At 37.3% G+C, this 19,427-nt stretch overlaps 1 protein-coding gene across 4 annotated transcripts in view; it reads left to right on the top strand.

Moving 5' to 3' along the window:
• LOC149818818 (U5 small nuclear ribonucleoprotein helicase) overlaps positions 1 to 19,427 on the top strand; it is a 264,200-nt gene that overhangs the window by 92,044 nt on the left and 152,729 nt on the right. For all 4 annotated transcript variants that reach the window (XM_089985540.1, XM_089985539.1, XM_089985538.1 and 1 more), the window contains 2 exons: positions 12,400 to 12,465; positions 12,544 to 12,666. In XM_089985540.1, the coding sequence (XP_089841666.1) occupies positions 12,400 to 12,465; positions 12,544 to 12,666 (189 nt within the window). The remainder of the gene's footprint in view (positions 1 to 12,399; positions 12,466 to 12,543; positions 12,667 to 19,427) is intronic.

The raw sequence follows: 19,427 nt of genomic DNA, 5'->3' as shown, positions 1-19,427 counted from the left end.
TATTGCAAGTAATCACACCTTCCATGAGCGTACTAAGTACATCGAGATGGACTGTCATTACGTACGTGATGAATACCTAAGAGGAACAATATCACTACCTTACGTCACATCCGAGTACCAGTTGACGGACTTCTTCACTAAAGCCCTTGCCGCTTCTCGTTTTTTGTTTCTCCTTAACAATTTTTCAGCTATATCCCCGTAAGGCTTGAGGGAGGTTGTTAAAATACATGTAATCCATATATATATATATTTATATATATATTGTCTAATATACCCAATATGGGTATTTTAGTCATTTCACAAGTACCTGATAAGGGTACTTGTTATTTTCCCTTTTGTGTTTATTTTTGCACTTTATTTTTTTCTTTTTTATTTTGTTTTTTACCCACATAAGGGGCCCCACCATGGAGTCGATGGCCCCCCCAACGATCACATTTGTGACCGTTGGGGGCTCCCAACGACTCCATGGGGAGCCCCCTATGTGGCTCTTCTTTTAAGGCCATAAGGCCACCCCTCACTCTCCTTTTTTGTGTATATATAGGGGTGAACCCCTCTTGTATTCTTTACTCTTGAGAGCTCTCTCTCTTTTCAACAAGAGACATTTATATTTTTATGTTGTGTTGTCCCTTTGTGGATTTGGGTGTCATCCATTTTGTTTGTCCATTGGTGGACATTGTAAGTGCTTATCGCACTCTTTTTTTTTTCCGCATATCTCATTACAAAAGCCTTTTCGAGTGCATCTAACTCAACTTTCATGGCTTCTAACCATTTGACATCATTTTTTGCTTGAAAGTATGTAGATGGTTCATCGTATGAGTGAATTAATGCAATAACTGCCCTATATTAAGGTGAAAAGGATTCATATGACACAAATTTGCCTGGAGGTCTCGAGACTCGGGATGACCGTCTGGTTGGAATGTCAGAATATCTTTCAAGTGCACATGGAAGATTAGGCTCTCGTCGTCTCGAATATTGTATACTGGTGTCTCTATGAACTTCTTCGTCGTTAACATTATCATCAAGATCTATAATTCCTTGATCATTATCAAAGATATAGTCAAGATCATATTCATCAGATTTTGATGTCAGATCTAACAAAAAGGAGTACTCATTAACTTCCTTTGGTTTTTCAAAATCAAAGAAGCTCTCTTTTTCTAAAAAAGAGACATTTCTTGATACATATAATCTATCATTCTTGAAGTCAAAACACCTATAATCTTTTTTATTTTCAGCATATCCTAAAAAGGCACAAGAAATCATACGAGGAGAAAGTTTATCATTTTTGTTTGTAAATATAAAACACTTGCATCCAAATATTCTAAGTTAAGAGTAATCTGGAGAAACGTTCATAAGTTTTTCAATTGGAGTTGTGTTTTGCAAAGAAGAGGATGACATCCTATTAATCAGATAGGTGACAGTTAAGGTATGGACAAGACCTTTGATGTGTGATGCCATGTAAATTAAGGTAATTTTTAAAATATGTGGATAAAAATTCTCCCTCTGAATCTGTGCGAAACATGGTAATATCATTTTGAAATTTGTTTTTAAGCATATTATGAAATGTCTGAAAGTATGAAAATACTTCAGACTTATGTTTAAGAAAGTAAATCCATGTATGCCGGAAAAAATCATCGACAAAAATAACGTAATAGGCAAATCCTCCTTTAGAAATTACTGGTGCAGGACCCCAAACATCCATGTGTACTAATTCAAGTGGTCTTGAAGAGATAAAATGGTAATCTTTTCATTTTGCCAAGAATACAATCTTTACAGGTAAATGTTTCCGAGCTACAAAATTTTCCTAGATTTTATAAATGTTGGATTTTGGCTATATGTGAATGACTAAGTCTTTTGTGCCACAACTCCAACTCATTTTTCTGAATGTTATAACAAAAGGCATTCTTCAGCATTTCCAAAAAATCCATATAATAGAGTTCTCCCTCTCTATGGCCTTCCCCAATCAACTTTTTCTGTCTGGCGATCCTGTACCCAAAAACCATGAGAAAAAAAAGAAATATTACACCCATGATCAGATATTTGAGAAACGGATAAAAGACTTAAATTTAATTTGGGAATATATCTAACTTTTGGGATAAAAAAATTCTTGTATTTTTTAAAAATTTCTTATTCCTTCTATTTCAAGAGAAGTTTCATCAGCTGTAAAAACTTTTGACACACTTGTTTTATTTTTAATACATTCGGATAAACTTTTATCATTTGGAGTCATATGGAAAGAAGCACCAGAGTCAAGAAGCCAAGGGAAGTTACCTGGATTGAAAAAAGATGAAGCAATTGCCCCACTTAAAGCTTCAGATGAAGAGGAAGCTCCTTTGATGAGAGGTTGGAGAATCTTCATTAGTTGGGCAATGAAAACTGGTGCATCCTGATCTTTGAGCTTCGATCCATCAATCGTAACCCTCTTCTCTCTGAGCTCCTTGAGCTTTGGACACTGTGGCTTGTAGTGTCCAAGTTCATGCAATGATGGCAAATAGCTTTTTTCTTGTCATTGTCACCACTTTGTCAGTTAAAATGAGGTGGTCTATAAGATCGTGCATGATTCTCCGGTCTAGATACAGCTAGAACGGAATCATCTTCAGTCTTTGGAGTATTCTTCTTGATTCTGTTTTCCTCCATAGTTAGTTCTTCTGTAGTATCAACAATAGAGAGAACTTTTCTCCGATGAAGAAGAGCCGATTTAGTCGACTCGAATTTCAGTCTTAGACCATTTACAAATTGGTAAAAATGCTCTATGTCAAGTTGCTTTTGCCGGAGCTCAATATCCTCGGGACAATGCCATTTTGGCTCTAAAATAGCCAATTCACCTCAAAGTTCGGATAATTCATTATAGTATTCTCGTATAGTTTTATCACCTTGGGTCATTGATCTAACCCTTTCTTGAAGACTGCACACATATGCAATATCTCATATTTTTGAGATATTCCCATGTCTTATCAGCATGCTCAAACTTGGCGAGACTAGAGCATTTCTTTATGTCAACTGTATTGATTAGCCATGACATAATTTTAGCATGCGCTATTCTCCATTCTTTCCACTTTTTTTCAAAGTTGGGTAAGACTTTACTTTTCTCTCCTTCGGTTAAAAGAACTTCTTTATTACCTTCCATTTTGGTGAGAACAAGTTTAGGTTCCGAATCAGAACCATCTACTTGTTAAAATATTATGTCTCTTTTATATATAATGAGATGTCACATGGGGTATTTCTCATGTATATATACTTCACTGTAAACTGAAATACCCAATAGGGGTATTTCAGTCCTTTTACTCAATAGGCGCCAGCCACCCTAATGGGCTAACATTTTTACTTTTTCTCTTTTATTTACTTTTGTCTTTTACACCTTTTTCTTTTTGACTGTTGTGAAAGGGATAGCTCCATATAGCTGTTGGAGCTGCCCCAACGGTCATAAATGTGACCGTTGGGTGCAACTCCAACAGTCATATAAAGCTGCACCCTATAGCTTCTCTTTGTATTATAAATAGGCCTTAGTGGCCCTTGTAAACATAATGCTTTTGTGTGAGTGTATATGCAATAACAAATTTTTTTTGTAAAGCCCCTTTTGGGACTCAAGTAATTAAAGTTGATATTTTTTATGCCCTTGTGCATGTGTATCCGTGCCTTTGTGCACTTGTGAGAGTTCTCCTTTATGCCTTTGTGCACACTTCGTGGTTCCGACATTGTGTTTATATACAAAATCTCTTTTTATAGAGATTTTCACATGGTATCAAAGCCTCGTTGAAGAAGGAGGATCGTGCGTATCCTCATTTTCGAGTGCCTCAAAAATTGTGCCTTCAAGATTTTGAAGATTAAAGTGAGTCATCCTTCTTGGGCAATATTTTTGAAGCTTCTCTTGTCAAGAAAGACGTGAAAAACTTTTGAGGTACGTGGTTTTCCTCATCTTCTATCCTCTCTAATGGGCGAAAAAGACTCCCACTTCTCCCTTAGTTTTATACTTAGTGGTTCGAACTATCATCTTTGTGCCGGCAATATAGAAGCCCACATCAAAGGAAAAGGCCTTTGGGGTTACGTTCAAGGTTCGATTCCAGAATCAGAGCCTAAAATCACTTTGGTCGAAAGAGGCGAAAAAAAAATTGTTAAGGGAGATAATCGAACCAGGGCTCTTGAAGAATATAACAAAAAACATGAGTGGGAAATGAAGAATTTCAAAATCTTGTCATCGATCTTCTCCTCCGTTGAGACGAGAATCAATGCCAATATTATAAAGTTCAAAAAAGCATCTCAAGCATGAGAGTATCTTGAAAAGATGTATACCTCTAGGGACTTGTCCCATAAGTATTATCTTCAAAAGAGGGCGTTAACTATTTTCCAAGGAGAAATGACTATAAGGGAGTATTTTACCGAACTCTCTTCCGTTTGAGATGAGTTTGCTATGCTCAAACCAAAGTGGAGTGGAGAGGCTATAGAGCTTCGTCATAAGCAATTAGAAGAAGATCAATTTTTTAATTTTTTGAATGGGCTGAAGCCCGAGTTCGAGCAAATTAGATCATCTCTTATATCCTCCTTCACCTCTCCTTCTCTAGAAGATGCCATTACAAAATTAAGTGGAGAGGAAACTCGGATGGGCATTAGCAAGCAAAGTCCAAGTGTTCTTGCAATGCCCACAAATCAAGAAGAATGTGATGGGGTGAATGTGGTTTCTAGGCCCATAACAACTTGAGGACATATAAGCCTCCACATTTTAAAAATCAAAAGCAAAATCAAGGATCCAATGGAGGACAAGGCGGTAGAAGGGACTATAGCAAAATTGTGTATCACTTTTGCAAGGAACCGGGACATATCAAACTGGTTTGTCCCAAATGGAAGAAATTATTGGCTATGGCTACCACATCCCAACCTCAAAAAGAAGAAGAGCATCTACTTTCACAAATGAAGCTCTCCCTTTGAATCAAATTATGGAAGCTCTTCAACCTCTTCTTAAGGGAGCCATTTCCAGTGCCGCCGTATCTACCCCTTCCCCTCCAGGTAAAACTTCTTGGCTTTTAGAGTCGGGTGCTTCATTTCATATGTCTCCAAACTTTTCTTCTCTTTCCGAATATTCTAAAAGTTTGTCACCATCTTTTGTTTCAACCGCGGATGACACTTCTCTTGAAATTAAGGGGATTGGAAACTTTGAAACTCAAAATTTTTTTATTCCCAAAATTAGATTTATACCTAAATTGAATTTGAACTTACTTTCCGTCTCTCAACTCCAGGACCTTGGATGTGACATTCAATTTTCATCTAATAAATGTTTAATACAGGATTACCGGTCCAGGAAGTTGATTGGGGAAGGCTTTAGGAAGGGAGACTAGTACTATGTAGATTCTCTTCAAATCCCTAAAACCCCTTTTTGTAATGTGGCCCAACATAAAGACTTAAATGTTTGGCACAAAAGACTTGGCCATCCCAACATCACCAAGTTATCCTATTTGCATTTTATTAAAAACCTTTGTAAAAGTACTTTCTCTTGTAATAATTGTATTCTTGGAAAAATGAGAAGTATGCCTTTTGAACAAAGATATATATTTACCACAAAACCTTTTGAAATTGTTCATTTGGATGTTTGGGGACCGGCACCCGTCATATCTAAGGGAGGTTTTGCCTATTATGTGATTTTTGTGAATGATTTTTCTCGATATTGTTGGATATATTTCCTTAAACATAAGCATGAAGTGTTTTCATGTTTTAAATCATATCATATGATAATTAAAAATCAATTTAATAATAATTTAAAGATATTTAGGACCTATTCTGGAGGCGAATATCTTTCCAATGAATTTAAGAAATATCTTGAAGACTATGGTATTGTCCATCAAAGATAACAAAATGGGTTAGCCGAAAGGAAGCATAGACATATCATTGAAACCACTAGAACCCTTCTTATTTCCCAAAGTATTCCATTTTTTTTTGGGCAGAAGCGGCTCTTGCTTCAGTTTATCTTATTAATCATCTCCCATCCAAAAATTTAGATAAAATCTCTCCTTTTGAAACTCTACATGAAAAGGAACCCGATTATAATAGATTGAGACTTTTTTGTTGTAAGTGCTTTATCCTTACAGATAAGAGTGATAAACTCTCACCTAAAGGCATTCCTTGTGCCTTTCTTGGATACTCCGAAACCCAAAAAGGGTTTCGATGTTATGATACTAAAAATGATAAGTTATATGTCTCAAGTAATGTAACTTTTTTGGAAAATGATAGTAGTTTTGAAAAGAATGAATCTCATTTAGAAAATGCCAACTATTTCTTTCTCTTTGATCTTTTATCTAAAGATGATGATATTTCTAGTGACGATGAATAAAGATATAACAGTGACAATGAAGTGGTTGAAATCAATAATAACTCTAACCCTACTACCTCTCAAGAAGAAAATATAACTAAAGACCTTATCACCTATACTCATAGAGATAGACACACTTTTAGAAGTGCTATTGAGCAGTATAGTGAACCTAGCGAATCTATCCCCTCACATGATTCAAACCCTAGAAGAACCGAGAGAACTAGACGAACTCCCTCTAGATTCGTGTCTTTTGACTCTTTCTCTCCTAAATATTGGGCTTGCTTAAGTGCCATTCACTCATATTTTGAACCAAATTTTTTTGAAGATGCCAAACGATGTATTGAATGAAGAGAAACCATGTAAAGTGAACTTAAAGCGCTTAGAAAAGCCAACACTTGGGAATTTCAAACGCTTTCCAGTGGAAAGAAAACTATAGGATGTCGATGGGTGTTCAAAGTCAAAACCAAGAGTGATGGATCTCTTGAGAGGTTTAAAGCTCGTCTTTTAGCTAAAGGATATAGTCAAGAATACAAGATTGACTATGAAGAGACATTTGCTCCAGTAGCTTGCATGGTTATTGTCAGATGCCTCATCACCATTGCTTCCAATAAAAAATTGAATATTTACCAAATGGATGTCAAACATGCCTTTCTAAATGGTGATCTTAATGAAAAAGTCTACATGGATGCTCTGCCTGGTATGGAAATTCCTAAAAATAAAGTTATTCGTCTTCGTAAAGCTCTTTATGGCTTGAAACAAGCTTCCAAGGCTTGACACGATAGGTTTAACAATGTAATGACTGAAAATGGTTTCACTTCATGCTATACTGACACTGCATTGTTTGTTAAGAAATCTAATGCTGGGATTGTTATATTATTGTTATATGTTGATGATATGTTAATAACAGGTGATGATATCAAAGAAATCAAGAACATTAAATCTATTTTGACTTCAAGATTTGAAATGTCAGACTTAGGATTTTTGACATATTTTTTGGGAATTGAGGTTGCCTATTCTCACAGAGGCTATTTTCTGTCTCAAACTAAACTTGCTTGTGAGATTCTTGACAGATCAGGAATCACATATGATAAGGTCTGCGAAACTCTTGAAATAGTAGGTTCAAAGATGAAGATTGATGATGGGATTCTCCTAAAAGATCTCACACCTTACCAACAACTGGTTGGATCCTTAACGTATCTCAGCATTACCTGTCCTGATATTTCTCATGCAGTACATGTTGCTAGTCAATTTCAACATGCACCTACTACAGTCCATATGAGCGCTATTCTTCGCTTCATGAGATCCATAAAGGGTACAATAAACAAGGGTGTATTTTTATCTTCTATGTCTGAATTAAGTTTAATTGCTTATACTGAATCTGATTGGGGAGGTGACCCAAATAACCGTTACTCCACCACTGGTTTATGTATTTTTTTATGTGAATCATTAATCTCTTGGAGATGTAAGAAGCAACAAAAAATATCGCTTTCATCCACCGAAGCTGAGTATAGAGCCATGGCATCTACTACCATGGAGATTGTTTGGATGCACAGCTTTGTGGAAGATATGAATATTCAAGTTTAAGGGCCCACACAATTATGTTGTGATAATAAAAGTGCAATCTACATTGCCAAAAATCACACATTTCATGAGCGCACGAAGTATATCAAGATGGATTGCCACTATGTTCGTAAAGAATATTTAAGAAGAATCATTGACCTTCCTTATATTACATCAGAATATCAACTGGCAGACTTCTTCACTAAGGCGCTGTGTTCTCCAAGATTTAACTTCCTTCTTGGCAAACTTTCAGTTATGTCACCCTAAGTTTGAGGGGGGGGGATGTTAAAATATTATGTCTCTTTTATATATAATGAGATGTCACATGGGGTATTTCTCATGTATATATACTCCACCGTAAACTGAAATACCCATCATGGGTATTTCAATCCTTTTACTCAATAAGCGTCAACCATCCTAATGGGCTAACATTTTTACTTTTTCTTTTTGACTGTTGTGAAAGGGATAACTCCATATAGCTGTTGGAGCTGCCCCAACGGTCACAAATGTGACCGTTGGGTGCAACTCCAACAGTCATATAGAGCTGCACCCTATGGCTTCTCTTTGTATTATAAATAGGCCTTAGTGGCCCTTGTAAACATAATACTTTTTTGTGAGTGTATATGCAATAACAATTCTTTTTGTAAAGCCCCTTTTGGGACTCAAGTTATTAAAGTTGATATTTTTTTGTGCATGTGTATCCGTGTTTTTGTGCACTTGTGAGAGTTCGATTCGGGTTCATGTTGGATCTTGTCAGGCCTATTTTCTAATTGGGTCTGAAAATTAGATATGCACATGACCCAAGTTAGTTCGGGTCTGATTCCATGTTTGGCTATCACTAAAAAAATACCCGCATGGGTTTACTGGTTTGGGTGCAAACGGGTTAGGTCCTAAATACACCTATTTTTTAATTCAATTTTAAAAATTATACCCAAACCCGAGATTGTGATCTGGGTGTAGATCTAGGCATGGCTAAAAACTGAAGACCCATTTGGGTCAACAACTTCAGAGTGGTTCGGGCATCGTGGATACCTACATTCTTCATACCTAAGAACTGACCCAATTTTTAATCTCTCTCTCTCTCTCTCTCACACAGATGGGAAAATAAAAGGCTTGTTCTTTGTGCTCCATGTTGGGGGATTAACGTTGCAAGAAATCACTCAAAAAGTTCAAAACAATGCAATGCTATAATGGATACTTCTTTAATGAAAACGAAAGAGAGGCGACACCTTAAGGCCGCAAAAGCCAAAAGTAAAATTTAATGGGTATGCCTATGAGAGAGAGAGAGAGAGAGAGAGAGAGAGAGAGAGAGAGAGAGAGAGAGATTGCAAACTAGGCAAGTCCCCTATCAAACATCCAACATAAGTGTCGTTGGGAGGTAAATTAGCTTATTGATTGGAGCATAATACACTCATCATTAGTAGTTCCTTATAAACATGGATCTTGGTATGTTTCGGCTAGGGGTGGGCATTGGTCCGTGCTGTGCCGCTAATGGACCGGGCTGTTGACCAGGTCAGTCAGGTCAATAGCCCGACCCGTTTACTAACTGGTCGGGTTTTGGCCTGTTTCTTAAGGGGCTTGGGTTTGAAGATAAGCTCTTTGACTGAAATTATGGGTTAATGAGAGAATAACAAGTTTCTATGCAACTAATTGCTAATTAGTGCAACTAATTAGGCAAATAGTAATAATTAACAAATAGCAAGTTTTCATGCAACTAATTAGGTAAATCATTACAAGAAAAATGTTAATTAGCGACGGAAATTTGCGACGGATTTTTTCCGTCGTAAATTTGCGACGGATTAGCTAGAGAAAACTATCTGTCACTAACATTCGAATGATTTGTGAAATTAGCGACGGAAAAAATTTAGTCATGAATCTGTCGCTACTTAGCGACGGATTCGCGACGAAAAAATTATGTCTCAAACTCCGTTGCAACTTAGCGACAGAGAGGTTTCCATTGCGAATTCGTTGCTAATTAGCGACGGATTAGCGACGACAGTTTTTCGTGGTTCCGGTATTGTGTTTATACACAAAATCTCTTTTTATAGAGATTTTCACACTACTATGCCCCCACAACCCTTTTCCCCATGTGTGGTGCTTCATTATTGAAGCCCACGTTACATAATTTGTGTCGTTTAGCTTCATGGGTATGATGGTGATTTTATCTTGATCACCCATATTTTACAAAAGTGATAAAATGAGGAGAAAAAAGAAATAAAGAAAGAGAAAGAGAAGGTAAAAGAGAGCAAACACGATATTTTGATGCAACGAGCCTTTCTTTTCTCTCCTTCCTTCAAACGAGGCTTTAAAAACCTCAACCAAGGTGATAAAACACCTTTGCAAGCTTGGCATGGAAAACGAGGCAAGAAATCTTCACGATTTTGGATGAACCTTGCTCTGATACCATGAAACGAAACAAGGATCTTTCAAAAACAAACTAAGATATGCAAGAGAGAGTGTCTAAAAAGACATTAAAGCATAACCCTTAAAAAGGGTATAATGGGAAACACAAAAAAAAGAATAAAATATATTCTTTATTGAAGTGGAAACTCACAATGCTTAAGGAGCATTTTCATATCTTTACAAGAGGGGCTGCACCCCTATATATACAAGTGGGAAGAGGGGAGAAGAGGAGAGCTCTTAAGGAGCTCTCCTTGTAGCCGTTGGAATAGTCCAACGGTTAGAAATGTAACCGTTGGACTATTCGAACAGTTACCTTTCTAGTTAAGTTCCAAGTGGAACTTAACTAGATAAGGTATGTCTAGTTCTATTAGAACTAGACACTAAAAAGTGCCAAAATAAAATAAAGAAAATATAGAAAAATAAGATAAAAATAGCAAATATATATATATAATAATATAAATATTATTATATATATATTATATTTTAACACTCCCAACGGTCATATTTATGACCGTTGGGGCCCCTATGCCTCTATGGAGTGCCCCCCCCCCCCAATGGCATGGTAAAAACAAAAGAGAAAAGGAAAAAAATAAGAAAATAAGGAAAAGTAAAATATAACTGTTTATAATAAACAACTATAATTACATGTGAAAAGACTAAAATACCCTGTCAGGCAAACTATTACAGTATATATATATATATATACATGAGTATATAATGCATACATATATATTTTAACAATAGAGTCATTTCGAGTTGGCAGGATAGAGCAACTACCAAGTCAAGCGAGGTGGTATGGTCTGGAGGATGAGGAAAAGGAGTTTCCCCATCTTCATCCTGATTTAGCAGGTGTTTAATCTCCTAAACAGGGTGAGCCATGATCTAGGTAGTTCTAGGGGTAATCCGGATCATTCGGATCATCATTTGGGTCCATAAAGAGTGCAAATTAACACATGCAACTTCATCCGACCATAATTGTGTCATCCAATATGGCATTGGACGATTCTTGAGTCGTTGGAAATCTTATTTTGAGGGTTACCACTGGCAAACGGTCGGAGATCATTTGCCACCTTTTTCGGGCCCATTCGAGCTCATTTAGTGGGTCAAATGGGCAAGTCAAAGTTTTACATATCTATATAGAGTAAAGTTTGATCGGATTTATTTCCTTATTTGATAAGAGTTTGAGGGTGATTCAAAAAGCAAAGTTGATGTAGTCAACAAGCTCTACACATATATGGACTCGTGTAATTTGATTATGTAACTTGCCTAATTGGGTAAGAATTCTCTTTTGTAATTTGTAGCAGGATCCAACCCTAATTAGGAAAGAAATGCATAACCTAATTAGGAAATGGATTCCCACTAGTATAAATAGGGGTACTATGTGTCAAAGCAAACACAGTGTGAGTTTTGGAAGTTAATGAAAGCAAAGAGGGTCTCAATTCAATGCCGTAGTTTCGTTTCTCCCTAATTTTCTTGTGAATCATGTTAATTTTTTCTAATTTTTTGTGATCCGGTTCGAGAGGATTGGAGGAAGGGATTTCTCCTCTCCTAGTTTTGGATCAATGCATTAAGAAAGGTACGCCTGTTTTGACTAGGAGTTTGGATTTTAGTCAATGAAACCCATCAAAGGGTTTTCACCATGGTGGATAATTCTAAAATTATAAGGTACCAACTTCTGCTTCATTGGAAAATCTTCGTCTTAACCATTAAACTTGACCAGTAGGTGGATGTTTATGGAACAAACTCAACTAGGACCTACATCTTGGTTCATAGTGGATTTATGGTTTGCCCCAAAAGTTGTAAGTTTTAGTTCCCTTGTAGCCGCAGGTAGGTTCATTTCCACATATTTTAACTCTTAAAATACATTGTACTAATTGAATTGTTTAATAACATTACATGTTAAGTTCAACCTGCCTTTCATGGTTTGTTCATGTGCATGGATCAATATCAAATATCTGCATATATGTTCAAAAGAATAGCCAAATATGTGTGGAATGAAATTTGCTAATAAGGCAAAATTGAGATTGCAGATTATGGAAAGTGTGAAAATCCTACAAAGTTTAGCCACACACTATTCTGGTTACTCTGTCTACTATTTTCATTTGGTTGCATGTTGTTATTCTTTTGACATGGGATACCAGGGGACTCAGCTATATGATCCGAAGGCTGGTGGGTGGCGTGAGCTGGGGATGCTTGATGTTATGCAGGTTAGGTGTCATCTTGAGAAGATCAGTTCAGCGTTATCATAAGTTTGTAATGTTGTTGCTCATGATTTTCCTTTGCAGATATTTGGACGTGCTGGAAGGCCACAATTTGATAAAAGTGGTGAAGGCATTATAATCACATCACATGATAAGTTGGCCCATTATTTGCGATTGTTGACAAGCCAGCTTCCGATAGAAAGTCAGGTGAGTATGTTTTCCTACTGGATACTTAGAAAAGTGCATCTTGAGATCATTATATTTCTTGATCTTTGTGTTACTTGGCTCTCCATAATTTGATCAATATCACTTCTCTTGCATAGTTTGCAGTGCTCAGGTGTGTAGCTAAAACCATGCTTATGCCTGGATGACTAGGTGCTAGGTAACTGTTTGGAAGGCGCAGCTAGAAAAAAACTTTTATCTCTTTGTTATAATGTTGAAAAAATTAAAAATTGTAATTACATTTTGCATTCTTAGATTTTTCTTATCTGTGGTATTTTATTGGAATTATAGGCTCCTAGGCACTAAATGGCTGGCACTAGGCATTTGATTGGTACATTTGACTGGAGGTTGAAATTACTGTAACCTGTTATATTCATGTTCACAGTGAAAGTTGGCAGTGCATCTGTCTTCGTAGAATTTACAGTCAAATGAAAGATCCTCTTATTCTTGCTTTTTCATCTTCTTTCTTCTAAATCAGCTTTCAAGTTCTGCATGTCGATCTTTTTTGTGCAGGTTTGCCACTCTGAATGATTACAAGAAGGAAAATTAAATTATTTTAATCATAAATATAATTCACAGTGCTTGCCATTGATACTGTGATTGCTTGGTGTAACGACCCCAACTCACCCCTTGAAAATGCAGAATATTTTTTTTTAAACCATTGCGAAAATCTTCTCAGAAATCCGGGGCCTTTACCGTTCCACTCTCAATTGGATAAAACAAACAACCACAATAGAGCTTATAATTATCATTCATACCAAACCAAACCTTTATTAAAAGAATAAGTGATAAGTCTCGAGACAATTGTATAAAGAAAATTCAGAGTGCATAGACAATTAAATATAAAAGAAAAATAATAAAGAAGAATGAACCACGCTGTCTCTCCGTGAACTGTCTAGCAAAAACGTGACACCCGTAGCTCTCCCAGAAGCTAGTCGCTTCACTGGTCTCTTGCGGCTACGAAAAACCACAAAAAGAGAGTGTCAAAAATCAAAAAAATTGTGCGTACGAATCTCTTTAATGAAATAAACGAGCATAAAGAACACAAATAAGATTTCATGCAATAATTTAGAGGAATGCAATTATGACAATTACATAATTCAATTAAGCATTCATGCAACATGGAGCATTTATTAAGCATGAAGGAACATGAATCAATAACATGGATCACAAATTTAGCAATACGATCATTTAATATGCTTTACAGAACAATATTATGCATTCACCAACACTTAACAATTAAAAGAACAGGTAAACATACATGATCTAATGCATAACATGAATATACATGATTTATGTGCAATGCATGAACACTTTATTATATTTTCTTAAAGTTTTCTTTTTCATATGCATGCCCTATTAAATGCATATAGTTTAAGTTTTTCTTTTTAATTACCGTTGCCCGTGGATACACCAAACGAGTAAGATTTTCCGAGGTCAAGTAGGGTTCCCAGGGTAACTTAGCACATAAGTTGTATTTTATTTACTGGGTTTCAAACTTAGCCCTCGACCAAATCACCTTTGGAACATTAGACCTCCACATCTAATGTCGGGACACCAGGGACCTCCACGCCCACAAGTGCCACTTTCTTGGTATACTAAAACAACAACTGTGTCAAACATACCACTCCCAGGTAAAGTGGCAGACTCTCCTTAAAATCGTGGCCATGAGAAAGAACCTCAATATCGGGTTCAGGGGTAATAAATAAAGCACATGGAGTTTTTGTATCCTTTTGGTCCCCCAAAACTGAATCTCTAAGATTCTCATTATTCCGATGGGAGATCTCAAAACGTATATTACACTGTTCTTACTCATTATCTTTTTATTAAAAGCCACTTATCAAGTTTTGCAATTTAGCATTCAAAAGCAAGGGCAAAAGCTCACATCTATCCATGCGAAAACCATCACGGGACTCCTGCCCGTAGAAACACATAGAACAATGCAATATAGTGCAATCAAAATAAATGTGTTTTTTGCGATGCATTTATAATAAATAAAGAATGAGCAAACCAAAACTCGAGGCTCTCCAGGCCCACGATGATTTGTTTTGATCATCGATGCACCATATGAAAAAAAATCGTATCAACGTGCAATATATGCCATGATGCCAACATGCCTCCAAATGCATATTCATATATACCAATTTAACCCATTAACAATGTGCATGAAATATAACGTTCATATGCATATACTCACAACATTCATGTGCATGTGCTTTATGTGTAACCACCCACATATACACTTTCATTCAGGAGAGTCCAAATCAGTGTTATTAAAAGTGCGCCTCAAGGCGCAAAAAGCGCGCCTCGCCTCAAGGCGAGGGCCTTTGTGCCTTGAGGCTCAAGCATAAAGCGCAAATGCCCCAAGGCGTGCGCCTCATACGCCTTGAGGCGCACGCCTCAAGGTAAGGCATCTACGCTTCGAATTTTTAATAACAGGGCCCGATAAATCAAGAATTTGGGCAAGTTTGATCGCCTACCCAAACCCGGTGATCTTCGACAAGTCTGCGATGAGATACATTGTTATGTATGAGTATCAGACTGCTGATGGGAAGACTACCCATTTGTATATAAATGGCAACCGTTTAGAGGATCCAACACAGGAACAATGGGGAGGAGGAGAGCCAGTACACGGTTGACATCTCCGGTTGCCGCGACGATGTCGACGATTCTGTCAGTCGTGGAGGCGGCGTCGCCGAAGGCGAGCGACGAGAGGAGGGAGGTGGCAATTGCTGCACCTGTTGCTGTTTTCAAGCTGATAGAGTTGGTTAAGGACTTGGGGAGGCTTTGGAGGGAGAGAGTTAGCCGACGACGACAATGGGGCTGGGAACCTGAGCTCTACTCGGGCCAGTTCAGATCGGCAGCTGTAGCTAGGCTCGTCCAGAAGACCCTCCGGAGAGGGAGGTATGACGGAAGGGCGGAGAAGGCACCCGAGCTCGGGGGCATCCGGCCAACCCCCTTTCGCCTGGCCGTTGGCATCAACAGGTTTGCTGTTGCTGGCGCTGCCGGGCTGGGGGTGGCGGAGGGGACAAAGAAGAAAACAGAAGATGAAAAGGAAAGGACGAGGACTCACCGGAGTCTGACGGGTGGCGATGCACGAAGGAGAGGCGGTGAGGAAGAACCCCGGTAAGGGGTTTTTTCTAGAAAAAATTTGGGGGGTCCGGTGGGTGTTGGATCCGGGTTGGGTTAAAGAACCCCAAGTTTGAGAGAGAGAGAGAGAGAGAGAGAGAGAGAGAGAGAGAGAGAGAGAGAGAGAGAGAGAGAGATTTGGTATTGCTGACAAGATGTATGACCAAAATTGTTTAATTTACATCCTTAACATACTCATCGTTCGTTACATAGCCCCGAGCCAATTCACGCTATACATTTCTAGTTAAAGGAGGGCCTTAAATAACATAGGCAATCAAAGCTTTCCCTGTGCCACAGGATTTGCTCATGAGACCTATGTCCAAAATTTCTTCACCTTAGCCTCTGCCAGTTTGCTCCCTAAGGTGTGAAAATGTCTCATTTGATCATGTCATGTTACATAAGTTGAAGCCAAGGGTTTTACATGTAGATATGGAAACAGATCGGATTTGCTCCGTATCCAATTAAGTGTATATTTGGTAGAAAGTTTTGATCCAGTTCTAAAGAGAATCTGATAATGTAAGTTCAAATCTGATCCACATATATTCATATCTCCATGTTTGGTAATAATTTATCAGATTGGATTATGGATCCAACTTTGCACCATATCCATTTGAACCCCTAGAATCATTGGTCAGGCACTTGTGGATCGGACTTGAGCAGCACTCGACTTGGAATGACTATTAACCAGATCCAACTACCGATTGGAACATACATGATACTGAGTCTGGACTATCTGGGGCCTTGGGGAGCCCAATGTTGTCGGTCGATATGTATCGTATCTGCAGAAAATCACTATGCATCACCCTGAATCAGCTATTTTTTAATAAATATAAAAAATATGAAAATTCAAAATTTTCATATTTTAAATATCATTTTAATAGTTTTAACACATGTCATGTTCTGTTGGACGCATAATATTTTTTATTATCTTTTGGCTGATAAAAAATGGCTCCCAAGATTTTACCGTTTTTAACTTTTGTCACTATGCATTGGGGGAGCGAAAATCGATACTGGCTTCTATTTTTGGTGTTCTTTAAAGGAATGAAGTGTTGGTGCAGGAAAGATGCATCATGTTTTTCATGCATATTATTTTTATTTATTTATAATTTTAAATATTTTTTATAGTTTTTTTTTAATTTAATTTTTTTTGAGGCTTACGCTTTACGCCTCGTCTTAGATTTTGGTGGAGCGCCTCGCTACGCCTCAACGCTTTTCACAACACTGGTCCAAATAAAAAAATGTGAACATTTATACATCTTCAAAACGTAAACATTTCTTGTATGCACGTGTACTTAAAACAAGTTGCATATGGCGTAATGCTCAATGACGTCACATCAATTTAGACACAAAACTCTTTCATTCACGATGTGTTTCAAAACCAACTCTTTCATTCACGATGTGTTTCAAAACCCCAAACAAGCCACAACATGAACATGATCCATATCTATGTATTTTTGTAAACTGGGCCAATGCCATGGAAATACAATATTTAAATATATATATTTCGAAACCAGATGCAGCCCCAGCCGAGCCCATTCGGCTGGGACCTGCGGGTCCAAGTCACGCCTGTCAAAAACAGGCCTGACGAGGCCTGGCTGCACCTGGACAGGTCTGTCCAGGCATGGCCAGTCGAGCTGGGCTCGACTGGCCTGCCAGCCAGTCTTTTTTTTTTTTTTTTGAATAACCTGCTGCCCATCAGGTCTGGCAGAACCGACCTGCTGGGCTCGGTTCTGCCAGCCTGGTAGGCCCAGCAGGTATCTCCGACAGCGGGTCACGGTCTGGCTCCAGTTTGCCACTGCTGACTCGCTGACCCCTTAATTTTTTTTCAGCTGGAAGTACACAGATTTAACAAGTTTGAATGCCCAATTTAAAACTGTGTTCATAACTAAGTGCATGGTTCATATTCACATGTAGGCATATAAACTTCTCTCTTTTTTTTTCCGGAACTCAAGCATTTATACCGACATCGATTTACAGCCGTTCATAACCATGCTTCCGATTAGGTCAGCCTATGAAAACAAATTTAACTTACAAGTAGGTATGCATATGCTGATTTAAATATGTGCAAATTTGTATACTTATGCACATACCAATATTTTTATTTGAGAGGCATGAATAACCAAATTCTTTCTACTGTATAAGATGCATGCACAACATGATTATGCATCTATTAAAGACAAACACAAACACATGCTAAAAACAGAAATATAGTGCATGCATGCTACGATTTCTACATGGGTATTATTCCATCTTAAATAAGCACTCCATGTACTTTTTTTTCTTATGATATAAAAATCTGTTTCAACATAAAGACATACAGTTTTTTTTTTGTTGAGAAAAGATTAAAAAGGATCACAAATACATTCATGGAAGAGGATCCATGAATCCTCCTCCATGTATTTTAGTGTAACCATCTATATTTACACTTCCACCATGGATTTCCATCAAAACATTACATGGAATCCAACCTACATTCAATTTCTCACATGATTTCAAGAGAGGACACCCATACCATTGATAAAAATAAAAAAATAGGGAAAAACAATAGTGGAAAAGGTGTTGTTGGAGAAGAGAAACCCTCTTCATCTTTTTCTTCTTCTCTTTCCCTTTCTTTCTTCTTCTCTCTCTCTCTCTTTCTTTCCCTTTTTTTTTTTCTTTTATAAAGTGATGGAGAGGGGGTGACTTTCCCCCTTCTCCGGCCCTTTTAGAAAGGGCTGGAGAGTCTCTAATGGGGGAAACTCTCCTCTAGCTTCCTAATTTTCTTGAACTCTTCAAAAAAGTTTACTTTTCCAAGTTTTATGTTTTTAAAAGTCTTTCTTAAAACCACTAAGCCTAGACATGGCTCTATAAAGAGTCCTAATCAACTATCAAAAATAGAATTTCGGAATTGAATTCAATTAATTAATTAATTAATTAATTAGTAATAAATTAGAAATAATTTTCTGAAAATTACCAAAAATTACCAAATTAATAGGAGATGCTTTTTAACACAAATAAACCCCAAATTAAGGCTTTAAATTGAATTTAAAGCTGGAAAACATTGGGCTTGGATTTGGATCCGGATCTAGATCCAAAATCCAAACTCATACCCAAAAAAAATTTGGAACAAGACTTGGATCGAATCCAGATTTGAGTAGGACCTAAATAGAACCAAAATCCATAAAAATTAGGATCCTAGTCCTTGGATCCAATCCAACTCCGGATCCATTTCGACAAACTGCTTACTTTTCAGAAAAATGCGATTTTCAGGCAAACCAGAACTCGAAATCAGGAAAACAAGATATCATGGCTCTCATAATTTCGATATGCATCCAATGATATATTACACGCATATAAAATTCAGCATTTTGCCTGAAAATAACCCGAATTTCGCTTTAATTTAAAGGTCGAAATTAAAATTCTTTCTCATGTTTCGTTTGGCTCGCCTCAACCTTGTCGATGAGACCTGGGTCAAGCCCAGACTCAAAGACATCAGTCTAAAAATCAAGCCTCAAACAATTTTCGACAAAAAATCAAATTTAACTAAGTATAAAAATATGCGATGTTACACTTGATTTGGTATAATAAATCTTAGAAGAAAAGTTTGATATAGGACAGAGTTCCTTGCCATTTGAGCA

Source organism: Nuphar pumila, chromosome 13, assembly GCF_984573655.1.
Source record: "Nuphar pumila chromosome 13, dmNupPumi1.hap1.1, whole genome shotgun sequence".
In the NCBI taxonomy this organism is placed as follows: Eukaryota; Viridiplantae; Streptophyta; class Magnoliopsida; order Nymphaeales; family Nymphaeaceae; genus Nuphar; species Nuphar pumila.
The sequence above is the reverse complement of the archived record's forward strand: the minus strand, read 5'-3'. Positions and strand labels throughout refer to the sequence as shown.